Source organism: Sander vitreus, chromosome 1, assembly GCF_031162955.1.
Source record: "Sander vitreus isolate 19-12246 chromosome 1, sanVit1, whole genome shotgun sequence".
NCBI lineage: Eukaryota > Metazoa > Chordata > Actinopteri > Perciformes > Percidae > Sander > Sander vitreus.
The window spans coordinates 9,096,858-9,110,465 of NC_135855.1; the positions used below are offsets into that span (position 1 = coordinate 9,096,858).

Below are 13,608 nucleotides of genomic sequence, written 5' to 3' on the forward strand. Positions count from 1 at the left end.
TTCAGGGCGGATGGACATCAGCCGGGATTCTGGGAGGCTGCTAGCCAGCCGGGATTCTGGGAGGCTGCTAGCCAGCCGGGATTCAAGGGAGCTGCTAGCCAGCCGGGATTCAAGGGAGCTGCTAGCCAGCCGGGATTCAAGGGAGCGGCTAGCAGCCCCCCAGATCCCCGGCTGGCAACACTAGAAAGCTCGGGGACACTAGAAAGCCTGGGGACACTAGAAAGCTAGGGGACACTTGGCAGTGCTGGGACACTGGGCAGCTCAGAGACACTGGAGAGCCTGGGGACACTAGAAAGCTTGGGGACGCTGGGCAGTGCTGGGACACTGGAGAGCCTGGGGACACTAGAAAGCTCGGGGACGCTGGGCAGTGCTGGGACACTGGGCAGCTTGGGGACACAGGAGAGCCTGGGGACACTAGAAAGCTCGGGGACACTAGAAAGCTGGGGGACACTGGGCAGCTCGGGGACACTGGGGAGCCTGGGGACACTGGGCAGCTCGGGGACACTGGAGAGCCTGGGGACACTAGTGAGCTCGGGGACACTAGGGAGTTTGGGGACACACGCTGACCAGGTGGCATCAGAGTGGTTTCTGGGGAAGCCGGCAAAGGAGCAGGCAGACCGACAAACCATGCACCAATGGCCGAGGTGTTTGCCGACTGGGGAGGAGGCAGGCTGGTGGGTGACTCTCTAGGCTCAGGAAGGCAGAGGTCCTGCTCCACCTCCTCCCAGTGAACCATCATGAGGTGCCAGGCGAAGGTGGGATCCATCTTGTAAAGGGAACGGAAAAAAGAACTAATCCGCTCACCATCAGGCTCCAGTGGATGCAGGAGAGGCTTGAATCCTGCTGGGTCCATGTTGGTCAGATTGTTCTGTTGTGGTTCCCAGGGATTAAAGGACCCAAACGCAGGGAGAGGGCAGGCAGGCAGGCAGAAGGTTGGACACGAGGGTTTCCTGAACAAAAACACAAAAATAAAGCAAGGGAGTCCTGAGGCTTCAACAGGCAAAAAAAACTATACAAAAACCAAGACAAAAAGAAATCCAAAGAACATAGGGATCCAAAGAAAATGCACCAGATTAAAACACGCTGAAAAACACACAACTGACAGGAACAGGACACGAAACAGACACAAAATGGACACAAAACAATCTGACAAGAGACAAGGGAAACACAAGGGCTAAATACTGGGTAATGAGGTAACGAGGGGCAGGTGACACAGCAGGTGAAACACATTAGGAGAGACAGGGTAAACACAGGAAGTAAAACTGGACAAGACAAGACAGAAAACTAGACTATCAAAATAAAACAGGAAACTGAAATATACACAGAGAACAGAATACACAAAACAGGATAAATTCACACAATGGAACAGAAATATACAGAATAAATATACACGACAGCAAACGGCAACAGAAATATACAAACAGGCAACCGAAATGTCCATAACCGCAACAGGTTCTATTGTTACCGTGTGGAACATTGCCTTAAGCTCACTGAGCACAAAATCAACCTTAAAGTATTTATTTTGTAGACGATTTACATCTCTTTTACGTAAGTGTCTCTTGTATAAGTGCCACGTCTATGTTTTTACTTCTTAAATAATCCAGGAATTTAGCTCGTTTGATCGGCCCGTTTAGCCCCCTGATGGTAACTGTAAGGATTGAGAGCTTAGCCATCTTCAAAATTGAAACGCATAAGTGTCTTAAGTACCCTACCGGATTTTGCTGACAAATCTGTAGCAAAGGTTGAACTCTGAGCAAGGTGTGACAAAAACATATAAAGTAAAATAAATCCCCTAACCCTCTGAGACCGCAGACCCCCTCCCCCATTTGTAAAATGTGTGACCACATCAAACACAGTTTGCGCAAAACTCCAGCTCAAAACTACACCTTAACCTGTCTTAAGTCACAGGTTAATTGAAACAGGTCTAGTGAATTCTTATGTTAAACATGAACAATATTATAAACACCTTCAAACTATTTCTGGACTAAGCTGTGTGAAAAACAGACCAATCTAGTTGGAGCAATAAGCAGACTATGAGCTGAACAGACCGTATCCCTCATGTTCTTTCCATCTAGCTTAATTGTTAACAAATAAACTGTAACCTGACCAGGCAGTATTTATCATGTATTTTCAGTCTGGTTAAGTGTCCCTTTAAAGCTCGGCTTCAAAACTTACACACAGCGTCCTCCAGTCAATCTCGGTACAGTGGCCGGTACAGGGGACCTCCCGTGCGTCCTCTTCTCTTCTAATTCCAGCCAGAAAACACGGCTGCAGCGAAGGCAAACTCTCTCCCCCCGCGGGTCGTTCCCAGGGCAGCCCGGCAGATGAACGAGTCCGAGTTGCATTCAGCGTGCAGTGCCAACTCATGTTGTATCCCTTCAGGCAGCCGAAGCCGCTGGATCTTGAGTGTGATGCAGTCAGATTGGTCCGGCTCACATACCATTTTTTCCTGCTTCTCAGTTTCTGCCCCGATGTGTTGCTATGAGGCATTCATTTCGGCCAGCACTTCCTTCAGTGCGTTGTAGGTCACACTTAGCTGCTTCTCCAAGACCCGGTCGATTAATTCCTCCATATTAGAGAACGTGTTCACATTAAGGATCACTGGTAAGGATGCCCCCTGGTAAAGAGGCACGTCCAGCTGGGAGGAGGCCTCGGGGAAGACCCAGGACTAGGTGGAGGGATTATATCTCCAACCTGGCCTGGGAACGCCTCGGGATCCCCCAGTCGGAGCTGGTTAATGTGGCTCGGGAAAGGGAAGTTTGGAGTCCCCTGCTGGAGCTGCTACCCTCGCGACCCGATACCGGATAAGCGGCCGAAGATGGATGGTGTTCACATTAGCCACCACTCCATTAGCCGCAGACATGCTAGCGAATTTCTCCAAACGAGTAGACAGCCCAGGCAACAACGAGACCCGCTCTTTCGTGCTTACAGGCGTTTCACAGAGTCACCGTGACAACAGATAAAATGATTTGGCGTCGAAGAAAAAGTAATAGACCTGGTTATTTAATGAAATACGGAGGCGAGTGTAGGAGCTCAGTCTCTTGCAAGCATAGCGGCCGCCGGTCACGTGCTTCTCTCTGGTTGTTTTAAAATAAACATACATTGTCATCTAGAAAACCGATCCTGGTGCATCGAGCTCCTTGTTTTAACAGACAGTTTGATTATGCATGTATTGGTAATAATACATGGGGAAAATAAGTATTGAACGCGTCAACATTTTTTCCCAGTAAATATATTTCCGATGGGGCTATTGGAATGACATTTTCACCAGATGTCAGTAACAACCCAAGTAATCCACACATACAAAGAAATCAAAACATGTTTGTAAATTTTGTCCATGACAAAAGTTATGTGTAATAAAGTGGAATGATAATGGGAATAAATATTTAACACGAAGAAAAAGGGGTGTAAAAAGGCATGCTTTTTCCCTGTGTCATTTCACTTAATTTATGGACTTATTTGTTTTGATATCTGTGTGGATTACTTGGATTGTTACGGACATCTGGTGAAACTGTCATGCCGATAGCCCCATCAGAAATATCTTTACTGAGAAAAATGTTGACGCGTTCAGTATTTATTTTCCCTGCTGTATAAATAACATTTTAGTTTATATCAGTGTTTCTCAACAGGGGCGGTACCGCCCCCCAGGGGGCGTTCAGAAGATGATGGGGGGCGCTGGAAGCAATATTTTGGAAAGGGGGGCGTTGAGGTGCCCTTGGGGGACGTTGGTTTGAAAGCTAGTTTAAACCAAAGATTCACAATAACATTACATGTTTGTCAATGTAATCAATTTAAACTACTAAAAAACAGTGGTCTGCAACATTAAAACCTGCCAGTTCAAAGCACTGCGACTGGACGAGACGGGTATCATAGCTCTTCTGTGCTTCTGTCAGCTTTGTTTGGCGCAGCTCCGTGCTGCCTTCACGGAAACGGAACGTCAGATCCCTAACCCTAACCCTCTTAAATGAGCTCTGTACTACGTGAAGCTGCGTTCAGATTTAAAAAACAAAAAAGCAATCGCCGCGACGTCCTTGTGTTCTTTAACCCCCCACTGTAGCACAAGTAGACTTTATATTTCACAGTAAAAAAAATTCGTCAGATCGTTTATAGAACACAACGTTTCCTACTGCACCTGAAGGCAGCTTCATTTCACGGAGAAAGAGAGAAAGAAAAGAGATGATCAAAAGATATCGACTGTGCTGCTTTGTTTGGCAAACATTTAGCTGTTTCACAAACTCCCGGGCAGTTCAGGGCTTGTGTTTGGTGTTTTAAAACGTTCTTGTGGAAGCGATAGAGGCAGTGATGTTGTACTGCTTACTGCAGGCTACAGGATTCTCACACCACCTCAAAACGCAGCGCGATATGGGGTTGCGTTTGTCCAAACTGCTATTTACTTGCAAGACAGGCGATAGCAAACCTATACTCTTCTAACCTATACTCTTCTAAGCATCAACAAAGGGCTCTCGCTAACTTTCAAAGGTTGTAAACTTATTTCCATTCTGCAGTAGGTGTCGTTCTTCAAGTCGTTTGTCATCACCAAAATACTTTTCTGTGTGTGTGTGTGTGTGTGTGTGTGTGTGTGTGTGTGTGTGTGTGTGTAATCCTTCTGCTTTTACCCCTTGATAAGTGCCAGCTTGTTTTCCGTTGGAACAATTCGATTATAGATTTAGATTTGAATGAAAAATAGATTTGAATGTTATATTGCTAGCTGTTTCTGACTGGCTATTGTTAGGGTTTGTAATAATAATAACAGACCTGCCAACATGTACGCATTTTTCGTACTTGGCACACATTTTGACCCTTAAGTACGCTTGTATGATTCGCTGCTCTCTATGTACGCATTTTGTTGCATCTGGCATTTCTCCGGTTTCAGTTTCTATGCAATCTACATCTATGACGTTGATTCTGCCGCTGAGCCACAGCGTGTAAGTGGAGTGAAAAGCTTTCGGGTGATTGCTGCGTGCGGGGGCCCGGGAGTGGGGGGGTTGTACTCATACAATTTCTTCAAGGTTGGCAGGTCTGTAATAATAATACATTTTATTTAAAGCGCCTTTCATGACACCCAAGGTCACTTCACAAACAAAAAAGGACATTCAAATTACAGTCATCTTATAAAGGTGCTGAGGTTCACACCAGGGACATGCAGCAGGCCTTTTGATAATACCTAATTATAGTTTGAATGTTGCATATCTAGTCGTTCTGATTGGCTGCTGTTATTTAAACTGAATGTCAAATGGTTGCATTTAAAAAAACAACCTGTAAATATATATAATTTCTATTCACATGGCTTTTTGATACCTGGGAAACAAATACATGTTGTTGGTCATTCAATGATATGATTTTTTTGATAACAATAGTAATAACAATAAGAGGCCTATATTAGGGCGTAATCATTAATATTCTGGGCGCTGGCACAAAAAAGGTTGAGAACCACCGGTTTATATGCACGCATTCACACAGATATGATAGATAGGCCTACTTTTTTCATCGCTGGTTTTTGGAGTTCGCTGTGTAGTCTAAACCGCTGACAACAAAAGTGAGTACACCCATATGTTAAATTCCCATAGAGGCAGGCAGATTTTTATTTTTAATGTCCAGTTATTTCATGGATCCAGGATACTATGCATCCTGATGACGTTTCCTTGGCCTTTGGAATTAAAATAGCCCCACATCGTCACTGGACCGTCTGCTTTCCCTGTTTGCATATTAGCTAGGGCTTTGTACAACTCATCCAGTTCCAGTGGTCTATCCAGAACCTCTCTGTCCTCTGCGGAGGACAGAGAGCCCAGGGGTCTAAACTGGTAGTGTTAATCTGAATGGGGATGGATTTGTGGATTAAAATAGCCACACCCCTAGCATGAGATGAAAATTTAGCTGCATAGACCCATCCCTGCCATCTTCTTCTCAGTCTAATAACCTCAGCTGACACTAAGTGTGTTTCCTGAAGGAATCAATTTTAGAACCCAAGTGTTTAAGTCTAGTCATAACTTGTTATAGTTTAACCAATCCACCCAGGCCACAAACATTCCATGATGATATTTTACATATCTGATTACTCGTCATGAAATAACTTAGAGGATATTCTATCAGGGGGCACCGAGTTGGACAAGAGTTCCTGTGACATCGCATGTAATTTCAATATAACAAAAAATGGAAAGCAGGGTAAAAAAGAAACTGAAAGACACAAAAAAGCACTAACCACAATATAGTAGAACATTTTGCCAGAATATGCAAAACTTTTAAAAGTTAACATCCAACATACTGACTGCCTTCTATACAGTCCAAACTAAACAAATGTCACCTTCCTAGGCTTGGAGCTCCCATGAAAGGAGCAAAATAAACAGTGCTAGCTCACGTTACACCCTTTTATCGCTGACTACTAGCTTCAAATATTTAACAACCCTTATTAAATCTTTCTGTAAAAGTAAATTGTTGTATGTTATAACCAAAATCATTCCCAATGGGGGAAAAACTCAAATAGCTCACTCCTTATAATATTTAATCGACAGACTATTATATTGAATATGCAGGCTAGGATAGCCTATTCAATCAGTCAACCGTAAAATTATAGAGACGTCACAGACTAAATTGCGCTGCTAAAGTTGCCCTCCTCACCTTGAAATTCAAGGCTCAAGAAGACCATATCTTCTAATCAGGTCCCTCCTGGGGATTGCCACTGTCTATAGTCTGCAGGAACGCATCCACGTCCTGAGGGGTCTGAAAAAGAATGTCTTTTCCGCGGTATTTGACTCGAAGCTTGGCAGGATACTGTAGCCCGTACTGGAATCCCATGGAGTGTAGCGTCTGTTTCAACACATTGTAGGCTTTCCTCTGGTGCTGCACATCAGTGGAGAAGTCAGAAAAAAACGTAACCTGTCGGTTGCCGTATGGCACCTTGTTCTTTTTCCATGCCACGTTCATCACCCGCACTTTTTCTTTGAAGTTCAAGAATTTTGCAATCAATGGTCTGGGAGCTGAAGTGGGGTTCGTAGAGTTGAGTGAGTTGGCCGGTATGCGATACGCTTGCTCGATCCGCAGCGGAGTAGGGAAGTTCTCACTCCCAAGGATGTCTGGGAGCCAACTCTCGAAGAAAGTTTTGGCATCATCACCCTCCATATTTTCTGGAAGACATTTTCTGTCTGATTTAAGGACTAAACTTGATAAAATAATTCAGATAAAAATTCAGAATACGGACCTGGAGCGCAGTACACAATAACAAATCAAATTGGCTGTAATGTTTTCCAAGTTAAGTGAAAAAGACTCAGAACAAGGCTTTCAAACGAATTATAATTTAGTTGAGGTTTAGGCTTGATGAATAGGTTTGAGTCCAAGATGGCCAGAGCCTCGAGGAATATAAGTATTAATATGACTGAGAGGAGTAGATTAATTTAAGCTAGCATATTTTTCATGCGACAGCCATGTTTCTGTAAGACAAAATAGATCAATATGATTATCTGATATCAAATTGTTTACTAGTACAGTTTTAGATGACAGAGATCTGATATTTAAAAGTCCACCTTTAATTCTCCCATTTAGTTCTACAATTGCAGTGGTGGTTTTAATTTTTATTAGGTTTTTATTAGGGCTGTCAGCGTTAACGCGTTAATCGCGATGCGATTAAGGGCCAACGCGACGCGATTCATTTTTTATTAATTTATTTTACACTTCACTCGGCTTTGCGTCGTGCCTAACAGGCTACTATTTTGACCCTTTGCAGCACCGTTACTTATCAAGCTGCCACTTCCTCCTAACACATCCTTCTACTGCAGGCTGCAGGCATGATGGAGAAAGACAGCAGCAATAACTCTGAATGGAGCTTTTTATTTTCCAAAACTCCTGGACGGCTCGTAGACAAGTCGAAAGCCATATACACGTTGTGTAAAGCCGAATTAAAATATCACCGAAGCACGAGCTACCACCTACGGAGCTAAGCATAGTAGTACAGTTAACGTGATGCTACCCGCTAGCGGGCTAAACGGGTGGCAACTAACTACAGACCTGTCAGCATCGTAGAGGACTCGGGTCTTAAAGACGTACTACGGTTGACCTGTCTCGTTGCTGTCGAGGGAGACAGTAGTTTCACCATACACATACCACACAGAGAAAGCAGCCACACTGGAACTGCTGCAAGGTGCTGCAAACGCTGTCTCATTAACCGGTGATCACTGGACATTGAGTACATCAACATTTTAAATAAATATATATATATATATATATATATATATATATATATATATATATATATATATATATATATATATATAGTGAGTAATCAACATTATTTAGGAGTTACTAAACACTATATTGACTCTAGTAAGGAGAGGGATTTTTAGTTTTTTAGTTAGGTACTTGGAGGAATTGTGCAATAATGACAGATTCACACATTTTTCTTTTGTTTACAGTAAATAAATAATTACAAATCTTAAAATCAAGTTCATAAAGTAACTTTCTTTGTATTCATTTGATTTGACGTTTCCCCTAATCAGACCAGGTTTTTTCTCAGAAAGTCTGCCAATTATCTACGAAGCCCACATAATTTACTGTGCACCACCATGACAGCCAGCGGTGGAATTATGACATGCGGCTGTACATGTCTTCGCTAATCAAGTTTGGCAGGAGTCCAGAGAAATTTACAGTGTCCGACATTGTCTTTGTGTATGCACACACAGACTCAACATTAATTTTACTGACCTCCGATTGGTGTAATTGGGTGCCACCGACATGAATAACAATCTTACCGCATTTACCTTTATCCTTAGCCAGCAGTTTTTAAATAGAATTCAACATCGCCCGCCCTGGCCTCAGGGCTACATTTGACTATGGTTGCTGGTGCCACTACTTCTCTTTTCTCAGAATGGAGATGCCAATAACCAGAGTTGGCTCCTCAGCGGGTGTGTCACTGTGGGTGAGTGGGGAGAGACCATGAGAGAAACTGTTAGAAACATGAAGGGTTTGGTGGTTAACCATGGGCTTCGGCTTAGAGCAACCACAGTCATATGCATCCCTGGGCCTCGGTTTAGAGCTATGCTTCCTTCGGACAGTCACCCATTCTCCCGGGAAACTACTAGCAGAAGCTACACTATGTCAGACTGCACCAGCTACAGGGTGCTGGCTAGCTAAAGAAGCATACGATTTAGATTCCATTGTGCAGAGCCGGGTCATTCACTAAGCCTCGCCTCCAGAGTAGCAAATAAACCTAATTTATTATATGTATCATTATCACTAAAGGAGGCAGAGGAATAGCTAAACATTTGGCACACCGACCAAGAGAGAGCAGAAGAGGGAGAGAAAGAAGCCATTGCTAAACTAAAGTAGCTAACAGAGCTAATACCGTGTAAACAACTGTGAGATTAACGAGACAGTCGCTGTAAGAGAGATACGAGTGTCTGAGTAGAACTAGTTCAGGTAATTAACCACTATAATGAAGAATAAAACAAAGTTCAGCTAGAGCAGCAAAATTAGCATTCTGGTCACACGGAAGCACCAGAAATGAGACAATACTTACCGTAGCACGTCAGCACGTTGCGTTGGAGATTTGTCAAGTCTTTGAAATTAACCCTGAAGATATCATAGGGATGTCATAAGGTTTATCACAGCTTAGGCTTGTAAATAGAGATGTTAATAATTAACTGTTTAACCATTAGCCAACAATAGGAATTTTAACCAAATAATACTATCAGTTAAATAGTTAAAAACAATATTATTAATACAAAATAGAAAAGTTATTAAAACTTTTTTGCATTGTTAAAGAAAAATAGGCTATACTATATTTCCTAACTGCTAGTTAACTTGCTAGTGCTAACTTTGCACTAGCTAGTTGCGTTTTAAGCTGCTGTTTTCTGTTCTCTCTGCTGGACGGTGCTCACAGTGGAAAGCTACGTCACACATGCCAATACATCAATGAGGACTGGCGGGTTAAATTGGCCGTCCTACATACAAAGTATGCCAGGCAGACACACAGCTGACAACCTAACGTGAGACAGGCTCAGACATACTGCTGTGGATTTGTGTCAGTCAAGCAAGCCGTTCCAGGAAAGTAGCTACATGGGTCCACGACAATGCACAGAACATCGTGGCTGCACGACCAGTAAAAGTCTGCAACTGTCCACGGAATGCAGAAAGTATGTTGAGCAATCCGGACCTGTGAACTGGGACTCCGTTGCCTGCTTGTCAACGGTTAATGATCGATTAACGAGGGTCGGAAACGGTCTTGAAAAAAAACTGTAAATTAGCATCCCTATTTGTAAACTAGAAATTTACGTCACAATATTTGGGTACTTATGCATGTTTTCATGTTTATTTTCAAACACTGTTACTGCTACAGTTAAGATGGCTCTTACATCAGCAGTGTGTCCTGTGTTTAGGAGTGCCTGCAGTCTACAACCAGGGCATGGTGCCCATGGCAATGCCAGCAACCGTACCAGCTGTTGGGGGCCAGGGGCCAGTGTGCAGTGAGGAGGACCTGAAGGCTCTGCAGGACATGTTCCCCAACCTAGATAAGGAGGTGGTTCGCACTGTGCTGGACGCACAGCAAGGCAACAAAGACGCTGCTATCAACTCTCTGCTGCAGATGGCTGAAGAGCTCTAACTGCAGAACACAAGCTTACAGCGGACACACACACACACACACACACACACACACACACACACACACACACACACACACACACACACACACACACACACACACACAGCCATACCTGAGCTCCCAGGCCTCCTGGCTTGCCACATATATCTGTTTCCTCTCCCTTTATTGAATCCTGGTTGCCACATGTATTTGGAAAAATCATGTCAGACTGATTTAGGTTTGTATCACAGTCTGTATTCCCAGGGTTTGATTTGCACTGTTTGAGTTATAGTGAGTCAAGTTCAGAGTCCATCTTCTGTTTATGTTAATACTGTTGTTACTAGTATGTGTAGAACATGTCTGCAGTAAACCCGCAAGGCACTTCTACTGTTTCATGTCTAGCTGGAAAAAGGTAAATGCATTCAGAATCTGATAAATTATTATGGCTGTATTAAATTATATAGAATTATATATGGTGATGGGAGAATTGTGAATGAACAAATCACCTGAGGGATTGAGGTGAGAACTGCCACGTCACACCACACTGAGTGAACTGATTCATGAAACCCATTTTTATTCACTGTAGTAAGGATTTCAAGGCTGTTTTAAAGTAATATCTTGGAGTATTTTTTTTAAAATAACTATAGAGTTTGCAGAGAGATGCTTGAGAATGAAGATGTCCCTGTTATGATCAAATCTGGATGTTTTGAAGTTCGGCAGGATGTTGTCTGCAGAGCTTTTGAGACCAAAACACTTTTATCCAAGTTGTCTACACACTTAGGTGAAGTGAAGACCTAAACAGAGTAATTCAGTCCACTTTTAATGAGCTTAATATCCACAGATATATTTAGACATAATTTCTGCCCCCTGAGCACTGAGGCCACAGACAGTAACCTGACTTCCATGAAATGTGCTCTGGATGTTCATGGTCCCCAGAAGCTGACTCCTAATGTTTTTGTTTCCTTACCTTTACTATAGTGCCACCTTGAGGTAAAAGCTTGTGCATGAGGAAAATAAACTGATTTGTGGAGCTCTTTCATGCTTCATAGTTTGACTGCAGCTTCTAACACAGCAAGCAGAGCTTTACATGTTTAGTCTTCTTGTTTTTCAGCCACAGTGTATGTGTTGTAGTTCCTTTAGTTTTGCATTGACACTTAGAGTTTACAAGGTCTTGATTCTAATGTGCTGTCTGCCAAAGGTTTCTTTTAAGAGTGTTCTAACTTTTCACTTGTGATTCCAAAACTATCACTGTTGAAATTCTTAAATGTCTTTATTCTGTCATGTGATTCTGTTGTTTGATACTCACACTCATTGCTTCACAGCATCTGGAAATCCAAGCACATGCAATTTAAGTTGGAGCTGTGGGAAGGAAAAGCCTTTATGTGGGATGTAGGACTGATAAGACAACATGACATCTTTAGATACCTGTGTCCAATGTTAACAAGAACTTAATTTAAGCCACTTAAGCTTTTCAGCTAGAAAGAAATGGCAATGCCAAAAGGAACGACAGAATGAATAGAAGACTCTTTGTTACAGAGATAAGATGTGTTACAAGATATAGTCGCCAGTAAAAATAGCTTTATTTATCCAGCCAAGTGTCATAGCTTTGTCAGTAAATCCACAGCTTTGTTACAATTACTTTATAAGTAAGACAATATAGGAAAGAGGAAGTGATCAGCAGAAGAATAATATACACTTATTTACCCAGGTGACAGTAAAGGCACTAGAGACTAGAACATTTTAACTGGTGCGGACCACATGCCCCTGTGAGCGCCATGACCATGCTGTGCATCAATGTTCCACCACCACATCCCGAACGTGCTCTATGAAGATCTGGTAAATATGGGGCCATTTAACCCTTGTGTTATCCTCCCGGGTCAAAATGAAAAAATGAACACTTTCCCCAATTCCACCATTATATAAACCACTAATACAAACTTTTTTTTTTACAAAGTTTTACAATTCTTGGAATTCATGGTCAATAAACCTAATTTATATGTAATCATATCCAATTGTTTTAGTTAACCCTTGTGTTGTCCTTCGGGTGGCCCTGAAGTGCAAATCACGACAGCAAATATGAAAATACTTCAACAAATCAAAATGGCAAAAAGAAAAACACGACAGCAAATATGAAAATACTTCAACAAATCATAATGGCAAAAAGGAAAACACGACAGCAAATATGAAAACACTTCAACAAATCACAAAACGTAACGGCAAAAAGGAAAAGAAAACGGCAAATAGGAAAACATGACAGCAAATATGAAAAGAAAACGGCAAATAGGAAAACACGACAGCAAATAGGAAAACACCAACAAATCATAAAACACAACGGCAAATAGGAAAACACAACAGCAAATATGAAAACACTTCAACAAATCATAAAACACGGCAAATAGGAAAACACAACGGCAAATAGGAAAACATGATAGCAAATATGAAAATACTTCAACAAATCATAAAACAAAATGGCAAATAGGCAAACACAACAGCAAATATGAAAACAAAACGGCAAATAGGAAAACACAACAGCAAATATAAAAACACTTCAACAAATCATAAAACACAACGGCATTAACTTCTACCGGAAAAGGTAGGGCCTATCTAGCAGAGAACGGACCGTCCTGATTGGACAGACGCACTGTCTGTCTTTTAACAGGAAGGAGAGGTGAAAAAAACACGGAAAAGCGCCTCACTGTCTATGCTTTTAACAGACGGACTAGCCGTTTCTTATTTCAAAACACTGGACGAAATGGTGAATGAAACTGAACTGTGCTGTTCAATTTATTTATTTTTTGTTGAGATTGAGAAGGTGAATCAGCGTCAGTCTGCTTGCAGGAGGAGAATATTCTGTCAGGAACTTTGCCAGCAACGTGCGAAGGTAGGTAACGTTACCGACACTGATAGGCTTTAATGTAAGCAATAGTTTTCTCTTATTTATCCCATGTCAATAATTTAAAAACTCGTGGGAGTTCATGTTTGTAGTATTCATAACACTTACCGGTAAGGAGAATTGCATTAATTAATCTTAATTACATTAA

At 42.2% G+C, this 13,608-nt stretch overlaps 1 protein-coding gene across 2 annotated transcripts in view; it reads left to right on the forward strand.

Moving 5' to 3' along the window:
• tollip (toll interacting protein) overlaps positions 1–11,853 on the forward strand; it is a 44,867-nt gene extending 33,014 nt beyond the window's left edge. For both annotated transcript variants that reach the window (XM_078260968.1, XM_078261049.1), the window contains exon 6: positions 10,365–11,853. In XM_078260968.1, the coding sequence (XP_078117094.1) occupies positions 10,365–10,588 (224 nt within the window). In that variant the 3' untranslated portion in view covers positions 10,589–11,853. The remainder of the gene's footprint in view (positions 1–10,364) is intronic.
• Positions 11,854–13,608: the final 1,755 nt, after the last annotated feature.